General features: G+C 44.0%; 1 protein-coding gene across 1 annotated transcript in view; it reads left to right on the plus strand.

Moving 5' to 3' along the window:
- The window catches only part of Map2k6 (mitogen-activated protein kinase kinase 6), a 111200-nt gene that overhangs the window by 57462 nt on the left and 34343 nt on the right, over positions 1 to 19395 (plus strand). The window contains exon 2 of the mRNA XM_013037533.1: positions 18271 to 18337. Within this exon, the coding sequence (XP_012892987.1) occupies positions 18271 to 18337 (67 nt within the window). The remainder of the gene's footprint in view (positions 1 to 18270; positions 18338 to 19395) is intronic.

Below are 19395 nucleotides of genomic sequence, written 5' to 3' on the forward strand. Positions count from 1 at the left end.
CACCTCCTGGGGCTTGAACTCAGGACCTGAGCACTATCCTTTAGCTTTTAGCTTTGTCACTCAAGGCTGATGCTCTACCACTTGAGCCATAGCTCTACCTCCAGCTTTTTGCTGGTTAATTGGCAATACAAATCTCATGGACTTTCCTGCTTGGGCTGGCTTTGAACTGTGACCCTCAGATCTCAGCCTTCTGGGTAGCTAGGATTGCAGGCGTTCCCAGCTCAGATTACTTCTTTGCAGAGTGAGCACTGGCTTCAAGCACTATTTGTTGATCTCAAGAGTCTTCACATGCTGTAGCTCCCAGGTTGTGCATGTGAGCAGGCCCAGGAGCTTCTGGCAGGTGTCAGAGAATTCTTCCAGCAGGAATTCAGCACAGAAGAAGCCATCTGGTGTGACTAAAGATGAGCTAAGTCCATGTCGAATTGCATCTGTTTGGAAGTTGATCAAAAACCTAGGCTGGATTGGAAAGCCCCATTGGAGACTGAACTAAAAGAAAGGTGCAGAGAAATCAAGAAGTTTGCATAGATGATGTCCTGTGCACATATCATACTTCTGATTGTCCAATGAGGAAAATGCAGGCCCTGAGCAAGTCAGCAAGACACACCTGCTGTTCTTATCAAAGTGTAACTGCACGGTTTATTTACCTGCTGGTTCTAAAGTTCAGTTTCTCCTCTGTACCACGGGGACAACTCACTGTGCCACTGAGAGTTTAGGAGAGGTTTTATCTGTTAAGTTCCTGGCTACTGTTAGTAACTGCCCTCCCCCTCCCCCTACTAAGCAACACAGCAGATGCACAGATAACCTTCTAGCCTCCTAGGTATGGAGCCAAGGAAGGAGCTAAAAAAAACATAAAGTGGAAGAATAAGTGGGACTTGATGCCGGGAGAAGAGCTCCTCAAAGCCACAGGTGTGTAGTTTAGGGGAAGGCCCAGGTAAAGAAAGGAATTCCAGGAGGCAGGAATACAGCCCAGACTAAGTCAGAGGTGTTCAGGGAAGCAGAAATAACTTGTATTCGACTTCGGCTTTGTGATTTCTGAGGGGTGGAGGAGATAGAACTTGGTGCAGCATGGGTGGATTGTTTCGTTTGTTTGTTTTTCTTGCTATGCTGTTCCTATCCTTTGGCACCTTCTTCCTCCAGCCTGGTTTTTCACTAGTTATTTTTGGGTTGTTTCCCCCCACCCTCCCATACTACCTGTGCTGCGATCTGCCTACTTCTAGGCATTTATTTCATTCATTAATTACCCTTTTGGGTGACACAGTTCACTTATGTGGCTCCACTGGGAAGATATTTGCCTTCCTTGTGCCCTGGCTATTTGGAAAGAGCCAGCCCGCCCACCGTCCTTGCTTTTGCAAGATGAGTTCTCTTAAATCTTGAGCAGAAGGACTTCGGGCTTGTTTTGAACTTACATACATGTTCCATATGTGTGTGTTCGTTTTCCTTGCTGGGTCAGATCAAACTGTGTCTTAGCCTGGGCTTGCACAATTCCTCGGTTCACTGGAGAATAATGCCGTTGTGTAAATACTCAGAAGGAGGCCTGGGGAGGCCAGCGATTGCAGCCTCTGTCAGAATATCCAGTACGGGATGCATTCTGTAATGAAAGGGCCTGCTTCAATAGCCTTTGCTATTTATTTTATTTGAAAAATGTGTTAGCCCTAGTGAATGGCCTACTTATTCCAAGGCGTTATTAAGTACAACAGAGTTCCAGTACCCCACAGATTTTTTTTTCTTCCTTTGAGCCATATTGTGGAGTTTTATGTAACAGATTTTGATTGGCCGTGAGAATATTTGAGGAGCTAAACCTGAGAAATGTTCTTTTATTTATTTATTTGTAAGATCCTATCTCTCTGGTTCATTGAACTTCTCCAATCAGGGTTTAGAGAAGTAATCTGCATACTTGCAGGTTGGGTGTTTTCTTATTTGTTTGTAACATTTCAGGATTAAAAAAACTAGGATAGGTAGATACACATCATACGGCCATCCCATAAGGCTTTTATTCTTGAAAACGAAGCATTCCAAAGAGCTTAGCATCACTTTCTAGAATTTTCCAAATCTCACCCTCCCCTCCTTCCTCCCCTCTTCCCAGCTCCTGCCTGTGGTTTTGCTTTGGTTCCCAGCACGTGAAACACTTGATACATGCTGGCTGGCTGGCCGGCTGCCCTTCTCGCTCACTCGCTCGGGCCACCTCTGCACTCCTCCTTTATTTTTTTTCACAGGACATTCCGTTCTTCCCACCAGTCTCAACCTGTTTGCAACTTGGCAGACATAGAGAACAGGACTCTTTGCAAAGTCTCAACCCCTAGGACAGAACTAGTTTTCAGCTTTTCGAAGAGCCAGATAGCTTTTGGCTGTTGAGACAATTGGGAGAGGAGAGTATTGTCAGTAAAGCCTTTAGCTTCAGAGAATGTAGTCTTTGGCTCTGAAGAAGGAAGTGTTCTTGCCATCTCTCACCAGAGCTGCTGGATAGATGAAACATTCCATTTCATTCTCTTTTCTTCCCCCCCCTTGGAGGTGTGTGTGTGGGGGGTGATATTCCTGAAATGTGAGGCCTTAGAGGCAATGCAGAATATAGAGATTGGTAGGGGAGACAGTGGAGGAATGATGTATTATTTATTATAAGTAACTTTCCAAAGACAGCTTATACCTCCAGACAAGGCTTGTTGGGAACAGAGAATAACCTGAAAACAACCTGAGTTTGGAAGTTATGAGTGTTTATTCTTGATTTCAAATGGGATAAAAAAAATTAGTGCCAGCATAAAAAAGTATTTCTTATAGCTCGGGCTTTATATTCAGACTGAAATGGGCACACTGAGTATTAGAACTTGAGGGAAGCTGGGTGCTGGTAGTTCCCTGTCTCCCTCTTTCTCTCTCTCCCTCCCACGCTTCTCACCTCATTTGTTTCTTTTTCTGTTTCTCCCTTTCTTATTCCCTCCCTCCCCTCCCCCTCACTTCTCACTTCTCATTTCCCTTCCCTTCCTTTCCCCTCCCCACCTCCCCCCTTCCTTCCTTCCTTCCTTCCTTCCTTCCTTCCTTCCTTCCTTCCTTCCTTCCTTCCTTCCTTCTCTTTCTTTCTTTCTCTTTTTTTTCTTTCTTTTCTTTTTCCTCATAAATACACTAGTTGTATTGACTTAAGACCTATCCTAACGGCAACATTTTAACTTGACTACCTCTTTAAAGACAGATCACCAAATTAGTGATGTTCTAATTTCTCCTAGGTATATAACCAGAAGAATTAAAAAGAACAAGCAAGCCTAGCAAGTATGTAGCTCTTGAGTTCAAGCTCCCTGTACTGGTAAAAGAAAACAAAAACAACATTAAAAAATCACAGATGAATGGAGAGAAGACAAGTGGGCGAATGAGCTCATAATCATATTCAGTGTACTTTGTGAAAGGGGAATCCTGTTACTAGAGAGGATGGGGTTAGGAAGGGGGTGCGGGAGAATGAAGGAAGGGGTGACATTGAGATGCATTGTTCCCCTAAGCTGACATGTTCAATTGTACAACGTTGTACAACTAAAGACAAAAAAATGTCAAAGGAACAAACCTATATTTAAAGATCCTTTAATAACAGACTTGCTAAGATTTCTAGAAGAGCAAAATGTGTCTTAGAGTTGCACATGATCTTTGCTACACAGGGAGCGAGTGTCCTGTCTGAGTCATTTGTCTGGAGATTTTTACGGGGATCTGATTGGGACTGGGGGAGCCTCTTCCTTAGGAGAAATAGAAGTCCTGGATCGGGCCTACTTGCCATTTCAGCCCAGTTTGGGTTGCCTGGTTGAGTTTTCTCTGGATGTTTCTCATCTACTTCCTCAGAAGCTTGTCTATTGTAAGAGCACCAGGTTAACATTTCATTTGGAATGGCGGGAAGTCCTCTTCTGGCTATTTCTAAGATTTCTTGGCTTCATGCTTTCTGGGACCCCTGTGGGAAGTCTTGGCAGAACACCATGTTTTACATCAGTACCCAGTGCCTTCTGAACTGCCTTTCACAGTGGATTTTCTGCTTGTTGTCACTATTTTTTTCCTCCCCTACTTGTGTAAAGGTTGTTTTCCTGGAAAGTCTATGGCTCTGCACTGTACATTAGGTCTCAAGGTGTTCGTGAAGACTCTACCCCTCAGGCTCTTCAGATCATTTCCCTTTCTGCTTTCTTTTCTTGGCTGGAATAGTTCTCAAATTTCCCATCACTTAAAAAAATAATAACAAACACCATACTTTCTTAGATCTCTCGTTTATTCCTCAATATACTGTGCCCTGTTCTTTCTCTCTCTGTCTGGCTCCCTCCCTTATTTATTTATTTATTTATTTATTTATTTTTGTGTCAGTACTGGGGCTTGACCTTAGGGTCTTGAGCTCTGACTTGGCTTGTTCTACTCAAAGCTGGTGCTCTACCAATTGAGCCACAGCTCTACTTCTGGTTGTTTGCTGGTTGATTGGAGATGGGAGTCTCTTGGATTTATCTGTCTGGGGTGCCTCTCAACTGGGATTCTTAGATCTCAGGTTCCTGAGTTGTGAGGATTACAGGCATGAGCCACCAGTGTCTGGCTGTTATTTCTCATAGTTAACTTTTTAAAAAATAGCGGTTCTTGTTTTTATTTATGGAACTATTGATTGAAAAAAGAAATCTTGTGCTAAAATTGAATTCTAGAAGGCCTCCTACGTAGAGGCATTCAGCATTTGAGGGAAAAAGATGGGGTCACAGGTGGTGAGGGAACATTTCCCTCCATTGTTTTTCCCAGGCACTGACCAAGAACCCAGCACACTGGAGACTGGGATGGATGCATTGAGGATATTCTTTAGTGAGAAGCCATCTTGGTTATTTATTTATTTCATCATTTATACACTAGAGAATGGGGCAATTTCTTCGTGGAGCAACTACCATCTTTGATAGGAAGAGCTAGGAGGTCTTTGTATTTAGGAAACAGCATTAGACAGTCGGTAGGATGTATTTGATTTTGAGTATTCATTTAGTTTTGAATGATGAGGTCTCTGTCATAATGTCAGATTTTAGAGGCTCAGTCAATGGAGTGGTTGAATCCTCTATCAGGAAGGGGAGAGGAATCAGGTTGGGATAAGCATCAGGATAAATAAATGATCCATGAATCCATTAAGACACTAAGAGAGCCAGATGCTGGTTGCTTATGCCTTTAATCTTAGCTGATTAGGAGGCAGAGATCTGAGGATGGAGGTTTGAAACCATCCTTATCTCCAATGAACCAACAAAAAGCCAGGAATGGAGCTGTGGCTCAAGTGGTAAGGGCCAGTCTTGAGCAGGAAAAGCCAAGAGAGAGCATATGCAGGCCCTGTACCAGTGTGCACATGCGTGTGCCCATGCGTGTACACACACACATACACACACAACACTACCAGTTCTTTGATATTTAGAATGAGAGCCACCACACATAAGATAAACATCCATCATCCATTGTATCTTTTACACAGGGATCAGAGTCCCAACTTTGCAAATAGTCACCAACTATTTATGTCAGGTGAGGAACAGATCTCAATTTCATCAGCATTGCCACATTAGGGAAGGGATGTTAGTTTGTACACTCACCAAGAATAAAAACCTTATGATCTCAGCTATGAAGCTGATGTAGTGCCCTTCTCAAATACCAGAGCATCATTTAGTGAGAAAATTAGCTGGCTGGCTGAGCAAAATGTTTTCCCTTTTAGCATGAAGGGAACGGAAGTCCAAAAAGGTCACAGTATTTTGAGGCAAGGTCATGGCAATACGTAGCTTTCTGATTGTGTGACCAGGGCCTAGGTCATGTCCCAGAGATCCCTTGTAAACATCTTGATAACCTGCACGTGTTATTTAGAGCAGCCCAGTCATCTGAGAGGAAAGCCTGTACAGTGGATTTAGTCCAAGACATTTTCCTTTGGGTCCCAGAATTTATATATAGCCCTGACATAGTTCAGCAACAATCCTTCCACACAAGCTAGCAGAGATAGGCTTGTGATGAAGATCCAGTCCAGTGAAGGACTAAATGGAATTATAATATAAGCTAATGCTGATCACTCTCTCTGTATCTGGACAAGGCCCTTGAAATAGTGGGAGTAACACTTTGTGCTGTTTGGGTAAGCCTGAAGTAAGTCATGTGAAACATTGAAGGCTGTGTCTTGTGTATAATAAATATGACTTTTCTCATGAGCAATACTTGTTAATATAAAAAAGTAGCAGTGCAAAGTCAGGTGCCAGTAGCTCACGCCTGTCATCCTAGCTACTCAGGAGGCTGAGATCTGAGGATCCCGGTTCAAAGCCTGCCCAGACAGAAAAGTCTGTGAGACTTTTATCTGCAATGAACCACCAGAAAACTGGACATGGCGCTGTGGCTCAAGTGGTAGAGTGCTAGCCTTGAGTGAAGATCTGAAGGACAGTGCCCAGGCCCAGAGTTCAGGCCCCATAGCCAAAAAAAAAAAAAAAAAAAGTAGCATGTAGCTGACTTGCTAACTCCCAGCATTCATTGATTGAATACATATTTATTAAGAGTCTGGACAGGGGCTGGAGGTTTAGCTCAGCGGAAGAGCACAAGGTCCTGAGTTCGGTCCTCAGCTCTGGAAAACTAAAATAAAATAATAAGATTAAGAGGCAGGACATATATTTCTTGGCTACTTAAAGCTCATCGAGGTAAATATTAGTATTCTTATTTCAGGGATGGGGCTTAGGTTAATAGCTTTTCAGGGTCCCACAGCTATGGGTCCTTTCCCATTAGAACCCTTTTTCACAGAGTCACATTGAGATGCTTTTTAATTTACCATATATACTTTTTTCAGAGGCCTATTTATATATTCATTCATTCATTTGTTTACTTGTATGTATGTGTGTGTATACACATGTGTATGGGGAGGGAACTGGGTTTGAACTGAGGCCCTCATGTTCTGGCTTGGCTTTCTCACTTAAGGCTGATGGCTCTACTACTTGAGCTACAGATCCATTTCTGGTCTTTTTCTGGTTAAAGGGTCTCATGGATTTGTGTGCCTGGGCTAGTGTTGAACTGCAGTCCTCAGATCTCAGTTAGGACTGAGTAGCTGGGACTCCTACAGTGAATCACAGGTGCTTGTTGGAGACTTTTAAGTCATCTGAATGCGCACACACACGCACACACACACACACACACACACACACACACACACCTTTTATCTTGCTCCCCAGTAATAAAGACTTGTGAGAATTTTGATTAGTAACACCCAGTTAAAATCAATCCAATAGAAACCTACAAGTGAAAAATATTAACAACATTAGTATATCCAGGGCTCATTATCGTTGATCTCTTCTTGGCTACTAAAACCAATTTGGAACATGGTTTAGGTAATGAAGGTATGAGACACTGTGGAGCATCTGTGAACCTATTCTTTTTACTCACAGCCCTGTGATCACATAGGTAGGTGGAACATGGTTCTGCTTTAATAGAAAATTTCTGTGTGTTTTTCTTGTGCTCAGCCTTGGTGATGAATTAATTTACATGTTTCCAGATGGCCGCCTGAATCGCTAGACTTATTTCCTAAGACTCTAGAACTTCAGTTCTTTTGACACCTTGAGTTATAGCATTGCCTGAAGCACTATTTGTTAATTATCGTGATGGTGGTTTGTTCAGGAGCAAAAATTAGAACATTTCAGTTTTTCTGTCAGACCATGGAACTTTCTGTTAAGAGGTTGTATGAGGATCTGTGATAGTATTGATTATTAGTGCTTTGGCATGAATACATTGTTTGCTTGTATAGATTAGCTTTCTCATTTTCAGAAAAATCTCATATTTACATTTTGTGGTTTCCTTGGAATTATTTCTTAGTCTTTGCCTTTTATTTTCTTTTTTTCTGGTCTTGGGCTTGAACTCAGGGCCTGGACACTGTCACTCAGCCTCCTTGCGCTCAAGGCTAGTAGTGTTCTACCACTCGAGCCACAGCACCACTTCTGTTTATTTTTCTGAGTAGTTTATTTATTTATTTTCCTATTTTTGTCAGTCTACTACTTGAACCACAGCGCCACTTCTGGCATTTTCTGTTTATGTGGTGCTGAGGAATTGAACCCAGGGCCTCATACTTGCAAGGCAAGCACTCTACCACTGAGCCACCTTCCCAGCACTCTGAGTAGTTTATTGATGTTAAGAGTATCGTGGACTTTTCTACCCAGGCTGGCTTTAACTGTGCTCTTCAGATCTCAGCCTCTCAAGTAGCTAGGATTGCAGGTATGAGCCACTGGTGGCTGGCAGTCTTTGCTTTTTTTTTTTAGTTGGTCATGGGGCTTGAACTCTGGGCCTGGGCGCTGTCCCTGTGCTCTTCAGCTCAAGGCGAGCACTCTACTGCTTGAGACACAGCGCCACTTCCGGTTTTTTAGTGGTTTATTGGAGCTAAGAGTCACATGGAGTTTCCTGCCTGGGCTGGCTTTGAACTATGATCCTCAGATCTCAGCCTCTTGAGTAGCGAGGATTACAGGCGTGAGCCATGGGTGCCTGGCAGCTTTTGCTTTTTAATTGACCATTGTGGACCTCTAAATGGGAGTCTCAGCAGTGAGAGGGGTACTAAAGTTAGGAAGACATGTAGCAGAGCAAAAGGCAAAGACCACTGTGATCTTTTGCTAGACTATGTTTTGCAAAACACGACTCTCACAACCGTGCAGCTTTTTGGTAGAGGATGGCAACCAGATATTGTAGAAACAGCCACCGGGCAGAGGAATAGGTTGAACTTTCCCTGCTAGAGAGGGTGAAGAATCCTTTCATATTTTTTGGCCCTCTTGTTTCTTTTTGGCAAGGAACACGAGCCATTTTGGAATGTGCCAAAGGCCTGGGGAAAGGGCTAGATTTCTGTTTTATGATTCCCACCCCCTTCTCCCCCCACTCCAATTTGGCATTGAGTTAGAAAGACCTGGAAAGAGGTCAGTAGCAATTCTTTTGCCTCAGCACAGATGAATATAAGTCACAGTGATACTTTGTATGTGTGTGTGTGTGTGTGTGTGTGTGTGTGTGTGTACATACATATGTTTATTCACTATTAAATTGACTACAGGATGGGCAATATCCTGCCTTACAAATAAGCCAATAAGAATATCAGCCTACACTGAGAGGAAGGGTTGGTAAATGCAATCATAACATTCAATGCATATATGTGGAAATAGAGCTAGGAAAATTTAGGGGATAATGGGGTTGGGAGAGATGGTGGGGGAAGGATGGAAGGGGTGATAGGGATCAAGATATATTACACACATAAACAGACATGGTGAATTGAAACCCCTTTGTACAACTACTTAAGGATAATAATATTAATAAATAGATACATAAGCCTAATGTAAACACAGGCAAGTGATTCGAATAAACAGTTCACAGGAAAAAGGATGCAGATATCAGTCAACATAAAAAGTACTCTGCTTCATTAAATATTTAAAGAATGTGCTTAAAAGCGATCAAACTGACAGGTGAGAATATTTATTCATTACTAAGTGTTCTTGATGGATTGTTTTCATTCTTTTTCTTCTCCCCCCCCTCCTCTTCTCCTCTTCCTCCTCCAGCCCTCCCCTTCCTCCTTCTCTTCTGCTCATTCCTCCTCCTCCTCCTCCTTCTCTTCCTGATCATTCTCCTTCTTCTTACCAACAATGCTTTTCTATCTACATCTCTCTTTTTTTCTTTTCTTTTTTGTCAGTCGTGGGGCTTGGACTCTGGGCCTGAACGCTGTCCCTCAGCTCTTCAGCTCAAGGCGAGTGCTCTATTGCTTGAGCCACAGCGCCACTTCTGGTTTTTTAGTGGTTTATTGGAGATTAGAGTCTCACGGAGTTTCCTGCCCAGGCTGGCTTTGAACTGCAATCCTCAGATTTCAGCCTCCTGAGTAGCTAGGATTACAGGCGTGAGCCACTGGTGCCTGGCTTTACATCTCTTTTTATAGAGAGGGCATGAGGGAAGGTAATGAAAATCTAGAAGCTTCCTTTTTCAGGCATTCTTCATTGTGGTCGAAAGTAGCTGAATCAAATAAATTAGATTGACTTGATTGCGGTAGAATGTAGCTCAATAAAATACATTAGATGGGGCTGTGCGTTTTATCAGCTCCCTAACACCATGACAGTACCTGAGATAACCAACCTACAGAGGGGAAACATTTGTTTTGGAACAGTATTGCTGAGGTTTCAGTCTGTGGAATTGTTGGCTAGTTGTAATTGATCACATGGTGAGCAGAGCCTCATGGCAGAGAGTATGTGGTAGCCTGGAAGCAAGAGAGAGAGTTAGTAGCTGGGCTCCCCAAAGCCCCTCCAGGATATACCCCTAATGTCCCTCCAGGAGATTCAGTAACAAAATTGCCAAATGCCAGCTTTAGGCAGCTCCATTCATCCCAAAGCAAGCCTTGAACACTAAGTCTTTGCCAACACTTAAGATCCAAGTTGCAACAAGCTTGGAGAGAGACAGAAAAGATGTTACCAGTTTCTTCTAAGAAGGATCACTGATGAACTTACCTGTGCATTTCCTTGTAGCCTCTTGTCTTGAAGTAGCTGATTGAATCAAAGTTGTGCCCCTATTGTTTTATGTGGTTAGAAAGGACTGGACCACAATGCCATTAAAATTTCTAGTCTTTAGGGCTGGGGTGTAGAACAATGGTAGAGTATGTTCTCAGCATGCACTGAACAGCAACAGTATTTTTGGATCTGAAGGGAAAAAGAGCGTGCTGAACTCATGAAAAAAATTCAACTTTCGTACCATATTCTAGAATTTTATTGGTACTTAAAAACTTTGTTTTGGGAGGGGAGGTGCTGGTCTTGGGGTTTGATTTAGGGCCTGAGCACTGTTCCTGAGCTTTTTATCTTGCTCAAGGCTAGGGCTCCACCAACTGTAGCCACAGCTCCACTTGTAGCTTTTTGGTGGTTAATGGGAGATAAGAGTCTCATGGACTTTCTTGCCTGGGTTGGCTAAAAAAACCCTGTGATCTTTCTATCTCAGCTTCTTGAGTAGCTGAGATTATAGGTGTAAGCCACTGGCACTTGGTGAAGTCCTGATGTTTTGAAAAGTTTTAAGTACACTGAAAAGTAGACATCCTATTGAACTGTCCATCACTGTGTATCAACATTCTAACCGATGACTAATCTTAATTGATCTATATTTCATCTTTCTATTCTCCCCTGCCCTCCTGATTATTTTGAAGTTGTGGAATCATATGATTTCATTGAGACACATTCCAATATTTTTCCCTAAAAAAATATCAATTCTGTGTTTACACCCAACCGAAACTTGGTTCCATTGCTAAAAAAGATCAGCCGCGTGCCTAAATTTCCTTGCAATCTGTTTTTACATTCTTAAAGTGCTGTCTTTATCATCCCATGACTCCATTTCCTGATGATCCAGACTCATGAATGAAGAGCACACAAAGGAGTTGTGTGCAGACAAGGGGGATTCCCCACTAAACCACCCCCACCTGCTACCCCGCCTTGCTTCTACACCACAGCAAAGAGACCTGGGCTGTGATTTACCCTTAGATTCCTCAAGAACACAGAAGCCAGCCTCTCATTGTTAGCATGAAGTATCATACTTCATCTCCAGACCAAGTCTGAGAAAAAGGAAAGAGTTGACGTCACAGCAAGCTCATCCTTTGATAGGCCCAGCAGACCTCACGTCCAACTCTTCAGTGTGACCTCATTTGCAACTCGTACTCCTACCTCAACTGCTTCTTCTTCTCTCTTCTTTTTTTTTTTTGGTCGGTCATGGGGCTTGAACTCTGGGCCTGGGTGCTGTCCCTCAGCTCTTCAGCTCAAGGCGAGCGCTCTACCACTTGAGCTACAGCGCCACTTCCGGTTTTCTGGTGGTTTATTGGAGATAGGAATCTTACGGTCTCTCCTGCCCGGGCTGGCTTTGAACCGTGATCCTCAGATCTCAGCCTCCTGAGTAGCTAGGATTACAGGCGTGAGCCACCAGCACCCGGCTTCTTCTTCTCTCTTCTTGTGTCTGTGTCATTCATCGTTTTCTCTGTCAAGCCCAGTTGTCCACATGTCCCTGAGCCTCTGCTTGAAATCTGCATGTGTTCCTTCAGCACCTTAGAGTGAACACATCTGGGCTGAGCCTTGTGATCTGCTCCTCCCCTCTGCCCATCACATTGGCCGGGCTTTCCTCTTGCTTCATTTCACCTGGGTCTGGAAAGGGCAGATGACAATGATGATGGTGATAATAGTGATGATGATGAGAACAATGATGATAACAGTGGTGGTGATAACGATCATAATGATAGCACTTGATGATGATGGTGGTGATGGTGATGATGATGGTGGTCATGATGAGGAGGGTGACGATGGTGATGTTTGTAAAATGTCGTTTAAAAGAAGAACAGATGATGGCATTGAAGACATACGATGTTCATAATTAGAGACAGTCTTTTTTTAAAAAGCACAATTAGTTTACTGGTGGCTCACAGCTATAATCCTAGCTACTCAGGAGGCTGGTAACTGAGGATCACAGTTCCAAGCCAGCTAGACAGGAAAGTCTGTAAGACACTTATCTCCAATTAACTACCAAAAAGCTAGAAATGCAGTTGTAGCGCTAAGTAGCAGGGTGCTAGCTTTGAGCACAAAAACTCAGGAACAGTTCCTAGGCCCTGAGTTCAAGCCCCAGGACCAGCACACACAAATGCACACACACACACACAAATGTATATATATATATATGCATATGTATATATATATATACACACACACACACACACATACACATGTATACATACATACTTGCACAATCATGGGAGGGAAGAAAGGAAGCATTATGGGGATTGAACCTAGGGCCTCAGGCTTGCTAGGTAAATGTAAACACTCTCTCACTTCAGCTACATAAGTAAGCTCCTAGGAGATTCGTTCTGTTGCCTTGAAACCAAAGCAACTGCAGGTTTTCAAATAAGCTTTTCAGTTTTATTGCCCCAAATGCCATGTGACTTGAAAATAAATGTGTTCTGTACAGACTCTCCACGGTGTATGAGATCCAGGGGTTCGCGGGGGACGGAAGAGGCCTGGCCCACATTCACATAGCTGATGTAAGGCCAGCCTTCTCCCTGCAGCCACTGTCTTCCTCCTTGCCCCATGAGTTGCTTTGCCCATGATCATCGCAATTTAATAACATCTAATGACACTCTGGTGCCAAGTACACTTGGAACTTAGGCCCAGCTGCAAGTAGGAAAGAGAAGGCAGCCAAAGCCTCTTGAGTTGCCAGTTCCTTGGCTTGAAATGCCATTCGTGTTGGGAAACAGATTTTGAAAATGCATTTGGCAGTGGCAAGAGCAGCATCCTTTTGTGGAATTGTCTCAATAATAATAAACCCAGAGAGTTACCCTCTGCAACCCTGGCTCGAGCTGACAGACCTGGAGGTGTGTCTTCCTTCTGCTGACCGGGTGAGGGTTTCATGCTGTTTGGATTGGCTCTGGGACACAACCTTCTGTTTTATGTAATACGGTGTATCAGAGAAGGCCTTTGTGCTCACCCTCTCTGAGCAAATGTGGGGCAAAGCCTGTGCCTACCCCATCATTTTCCTCACTGTCCAAGTAGCCAGCATTTCTTTGGTCTATCTTTCTTACTGTTGGCAAAACAAACAAACAAACAAACAAACAAACACTTTTCTTTTCCCACTGCCATTTTGCTTCAGGCCAAGATGATCTTATACACTGATCCAGCTATGGGACAAGATGAATTTTGCAAATATAGGAATATGTTGGGATCACATTCTTTTCAAAGCAAACAGGACCTGGCTTTGACATGGAGCTCTGTAATAATTGGTTCCATGTTCACCGGCTGGCCTGTGGGCAGCCTCTTTTGAAGGGTGGACCGAGGAGAGGATTAGAAGGACACAGAATCCTTGTTGCTCGCATGGGAAGTGGTATAAAACCCACTTTCTGGCTTTTGCATTTTCGCTTTTGAATATCCAGGCACAAGATGCTTTGGCATACGTGGCCACTTAGTATTGATTTCTCTGAGCCACACCCAGTTCCGGGTTAGTATCAGGTCTGGCGTCTTTCCTAGGGGAACAAGTTGCTCTGAAATAAACATAGGTGGAAACTCACCCCATGTTGTTTGTTTATTTATTTGTTTGTTTGTTTTTGGGGGGGCTTGAACTCAGGGCTTGGGCACTGTCCCTGAGCTTCTTTTGCTCAAATCTAGCACTCTACCACTTGAGCCACAGCACCACTTCTGGCTTTTTCGGTGTATGTGGTACTGAAGAATCAAACCCAGGGTTTCATGCGTGCTAGGCAAACACTCTATCACTAAGCCACCTTCCCAGCCCCTATCTTGTTATAAAGAGGCATGTATAAGAAGGCCATTGCCCAGTCCAGAATGACTTTATGGATTCATTTCTCCATGTCTGGTTAATGATTCATGGTGCCCCCTGGGTGTCCAAAAGGATGTATTTCCTTTCTCCCTCCCTGGGCTGCTGGTTTCCCAGGAACAATGAGCTGGCGGAGTGGCTGCAGGCCGGACTTGAGCTGGAGGTGGAGTCTGCGTAGTTCTCTCCCTACCAGCTCAAGTGTGTGGTCTCTGCAGTTAAGAGAAGAATGATTCCTCTGGGTTTTATTTTTTTTCTTCCTGGTAGCCCTGTAAAGAACCTCCCCGGAGTCACTGACTCTTTCAGAGACGGACAAGTAAGTGGAATCTGAAATACGATTGTGTGTGGTGGTTGAGGGGTTTTGTTGTGTCTGCTTTCCCCCCTTGAAGACCGAGCATTCTCCGACAGCATAATGAGACTTGATTTTCACGTCTCCTGGAACAGTTTCTGTCTTGCTGCCATCAGGAGGTGGGATGTTTTGAAATATGAGCTGAAAACTTGGAAAACTGTGCACATCTCTGACATCTGTGTAGTGTGGAGACAAGGGGACTGGTCACCTGTCATCCAGGAGGCTCCACATGTGAGGAGGAAGAGGGGTGGGGGGCTGGTGGCTGCGCATCCAGGTAAAACAGAGGGAGGGCAGGAAGAGCCAAGGAGTGGCTTCTTTCACAGGAAGGCTTGTTGTTGTTATTTAATTCTTTAGTGTCTATGCCAAAAGGTTTCCTTCTCTCTGTCCATCTTTACCCACTTCTCTCATGTTTGAATAGATATTTTGACGATGTATTGAGTTTATAACCAACTGTCATTAAGAATTATTCCACATTAATTGCTCTGTTCAATTTCTTCTGGGGAGGTTTGTTCAGTACATAGATAGCTACTATTGCTTTTTGTATCTCTCCCATTAAAAACTGAGTTGGAAGGAAAGCAGAGAGAGAGACAGAGACAGAGACACAGAGAGAGAGAGAGAGAGAGGGAGAGAGAGGTTAGAATTTAAACTTGCACTTTGGGTTTGCTTAAATGACCATTGAAAAGCCTTTTGTCATAGGAAAAAAATATATCTTCTTTTGTGTTTTGTTTGAAAGAGATATAAGATCGTGTCTGTGGAAGCTACCCGGCAGCACCCGAGTGGAATCTAGGAGTGGTGGTTAACAAACTATCAGTCATTCGTTCCTCTGTGGACTGTCTCATTTCAAATCATGTTCTCTGTCTGTCTGAGGCCTGAGGAGGAGACCCAGTGGAAAGGGGCCATGGATCTATTTGGGTTGTCACAAGGCTCTGACACCTTCCAGCCTTCCTGGTACATAGTCAAGCTCGAGGTGTTGTCAATTGACTTTGTGTAGTGTTGACTTAATGTAATCAAATGGACTAAAATGCAACCTGAGATTTTAGGATAGGAAAACAAATATGAGTTTCAAATATTACAAAATGTATAGGGAGAAAGGAGGGGGAGAACTGAGGAAATAATTGTTTTACTCAAAATGTTCCTGAAAGGCCTTGGCCAGGTTCTTTACTGACAAACATTCCCCCCCCCCTTGCTTTATGCAAGAAGAATTGATCTAGATAGTGGATTTTGAAGGAATAGAAAGTAAATAATTCAGCCAGGTACAGGTGGCTGAGACCTAGAGAATTGTGGTTCAAAGCCAGGCTAGGTGGAAAAAGTCCATAAGACTCCATCATAAATGAATGAGCAAGATGCCAAAGTGGAGGTGTGGCTCAAGTGGTAGAATGCCCGTGGTGAGCAAGCAAGTCATGTGAGAATATGAGACTTCTGGATTTGAGCCCTGGCATTGGCACAATAGAAAAGAAAAGAATATTGAGAGTGCTCAATGATCATTGGTATTGGGTCCTGATAACAAGACTGGTTTTGCCATAAGTTTCTTAAATTGAGTAATTTTCTCTTTCGTTTTTGTTTTTGTTTTGTTGGTACTGATGTTTGAACTCTGAGCTTTCTCTACCCGTTAAGCCACTCCTGGACTTGTTTTGCTTTGCATTCCTTTTTCAGATGGGATCTTGCATGTTTGATTGGCCTGGCCTGGGACTTACCCTCCTACCTCGGCCTCCCAAGTTGCTGGGATTACAGGAATGCACCATTAAGTCCTGCTTTTCTTAAAAAAAATTTTTATTTGAGGAGAGAGTCTTACTAGGCCTAGGCTGGCCTGGAACCTGGACACTTTTATTTCTGTCTCCTCCATAGGTAGGAGCATAGGCGTGTACAACCAGCCCTTTCTTAAATTAAGCAGTGGACCATCGTTCTCTATTCTCTATGACTATAACTAAAAGCTACTATGGGATCTCAGCATTGTCTGATTAGATTCACATATTGGTCCAGTGAGGTAGTTACTGACGTTACTTTCTTATTGTACAAGTGAGGAAATTGATAATCAGATGGAAAGTCAGCCAGGGGTAAACTGGAATGGAAGAACCTGATAGCTGCTGGTATTTTTCAAACTCTCTATGATGCCACATTCCCCTATGCTGCTTCTCTCTCGGGCCATTCCTGTGATTCTACCTCTGAAGGGTAGTGGGAGGAGCTCTGGCCGGGGTGTCAGGAGATGTGGATTCTAATTCTGAGGAGTTCATTGCTGGCTCTGCGATGTTGAATGTGTCACCAAATCTCTGGTGACCGGCCATGTGTGTGGAAGGCGTTTACTTTCTCTGATGTCTTAAGTCGCTTTGCAGTCTTGGGATGTGACCCAGGACTTATCAAAGGCTTGCAGGAGCTCTGTAGTGCTCACTTAAACAAGGGAGAAAGGATTTAGAATGGCCTCTGTGCAGCTCTGATCGTTGCTTTCCCTGCCTAACTCTAGGTTCTCATAGGATGGTTTTTTCCCCCATCTGCTTCCTGAGCTGTTCAGTCTGTTCTTTCTGACTCACCAACAAACACACTGGAGACAAGTTCTCTCTGGTCATTTGAGCCCAAGAATGAATGACATCAGATTACACTCCTATCTGCCTTCCAAAGAAGTGATAACCTCCTGGTATGAGGCCATCTGTGAACAGTAATCCTTTTTGGGGGAACAAAGCAAGTGTCAATAAACATTACTGTGGTCAGGGTTTTAAAACTATCTCTTAGAACAACCCAGTTCTAGTGGCTCATACCTGTAATCCTAGCTGCTCTGGAGGTCAAGATCTGAGGATCATGGTTGGAAGCCAGCCTGAGCAGAAATATTGTAAGACTTGTATCTCTAATTAACCAGCAAACAGCCAGAAGTGGAGGTGTGGGCTCAGGTGGTAGAGCCCCAGCCTTGAAAAGCCAGGGGTTCCTTACTGAGTTCAACTGTCAGTACTGGCATGTGCATGTGTGTGTGTGCGTGTGTGCCTGTGTGTGTGTGTGTGCGCGCACGCACACACACATTTATACGCAGAGACCCAAAATCCAAGAGCTTCTCTCTCCCTGTCTACCTCTTTCTCCCTCCCTCCTTCCTTCCCTCCCTCCCTCTCTCTCTCTTCTTCCCCCCCGGCCCCCCCACCCGCTTTCTCTTTTTGGTCAGTCATAGGGCTTGAACTCAGAGCCTGGGGGCTGTCTCTTTTCACTTTTTCACACAAAACTAGCACTCTACCACTTTGAGCCACAGTGCTAAATCCACATCTGCTTTTCTGGTGGTTAATTGGAGATAAGAGTTCTCACAGGCTTTCCTGCCCTGGCTGGTTTTGAACTATGATCCTCAGATCTCAGCCTCCTGAGTAGCTAGGATTACAGGTGTGAGCCACCAGCACCCAGCTCAAATACTGGATAATGGTGATGGTGTTGTATTGACGTTAGTAAGAAAGGAAATAACAGTAACTGCCATCTGCCATTGTGATGATTGTGTAAAGGTTGACACAGAGGAGCCTGGGCACAGAGAAAGGACTTGTTTTCAGAGCGTTGCCCTTTGGTGCACACTGCCCTCATGTCATTCCTCACCCTGCCCTGCATTGAGGAGCGGTGCCGTGCCCACCACTGCTTTGGTTCTGGTTCCTCATGATTCGATGAAGACCTTAATTTGTGCTTTTGTCCTTTTCCCATAGGCAAGAAGAAAAATCCTGGCCTTAAAATTCCGAAAGAAGCATTTGAGCAGCCTCAGACCAGTTCCACGTAAGTTAGCAAAGCTATCGTTCTGATCTGAACGCGTGTTCTGTGGCCATCCTTCCAGCGGTCGTTGGTTTTTTTTTTTGGATTGGTGAGCCTTGGACTTTGAGCAGTGTTATTAGGAGGAAAAGCTGGCCTATGAGGAGACAAGAATTGCCTGCTGTTCTGGGCCCTGAACGAATCAGTCTGGCAGTCAGTCGACATTCAATGGGTGGCTTTGAAGCTGGTGTCTCAAATGATTGGTTGAGTAAGAGTTAGGCAACACATACTAGCTGGGGTAGCCGAGGTCAGAGATATAAAATCAGAAAAGTCCCTGGAGATGGACTGGCTTCCCTTTTCTCTGTAGATATGAAATGAACAAACCAATCCCTGTGAGAGCCGTGATTACTCTAAAACTTGGGTTGAGCGGCAAAGATGGCATTGGATGAGTTACCACATCCTCTCCATTCAAACAGTAGGAACAGTGAGGTGAAGGAATACTTCTTTATGAGTTGAGACTTTGGCGCCAGTCCCACAGTGAGCTCCAGTCGGGGTTCAGCAGGCCTGCTCTCTCCTGGAGCTTGCTTGATGGTTGGTTCTTTGTCTCAGCAGAGGAGGGAGGGCATCTCTTATCTCAGTGAAATTTTTAAGATTTTCACTTATGTCTCTAGGAGTGCCTCGCCCTTTGTAAATGTTTTCGTGACCTTAGCTGTGGTCTGCCTTACCAGCACGTGCACCCTCTAGCGCTGAGAAATGCTCATTACAATGGTCCCAGGCTTGGTGCAAAACTGCTGGAGCCCTTGGTCTTGGTTGGCATGGTACGCAACAATATAAAGAAATGTTCTACCCAGGCGAGAGAAAGCTGGGTGCCTGTGGCTCAGTGCCTGTATTCCTTGCTACTCAGGCGGCTGAGATCTGAAGCTTGTGGCTTGAAGTCAGCTCAGCAAGGAAATTTCTCATGGAGAGATATTTTTCTGGAACTTCTAAGTTACAAATCCAATTTTCTAAATAGATAGAGGGCTATTCAGATATAATATTTCTGGATGGCTGACCTTTGGTAGTATGTGGTTTTTGAAGAGTTGGTC

The sequence above is a fragment of the Dipodomys ordii genome, unplaced genomic scaffold, assembly GCF_000151885.1.
Source record: "Dipodomys ordii isolate 6190 unplaced genomic scaffold, Dord_2.0 Scaffold7, whole genome shotgun sequence".
Classification (NCBI taxonomy): domain Eukaryota; kingdom Metazoa; phylum Chordata; class Mammalia; order Rodentia; family Heteromyidae; genus Dipodomys; species Dipodomys ordii.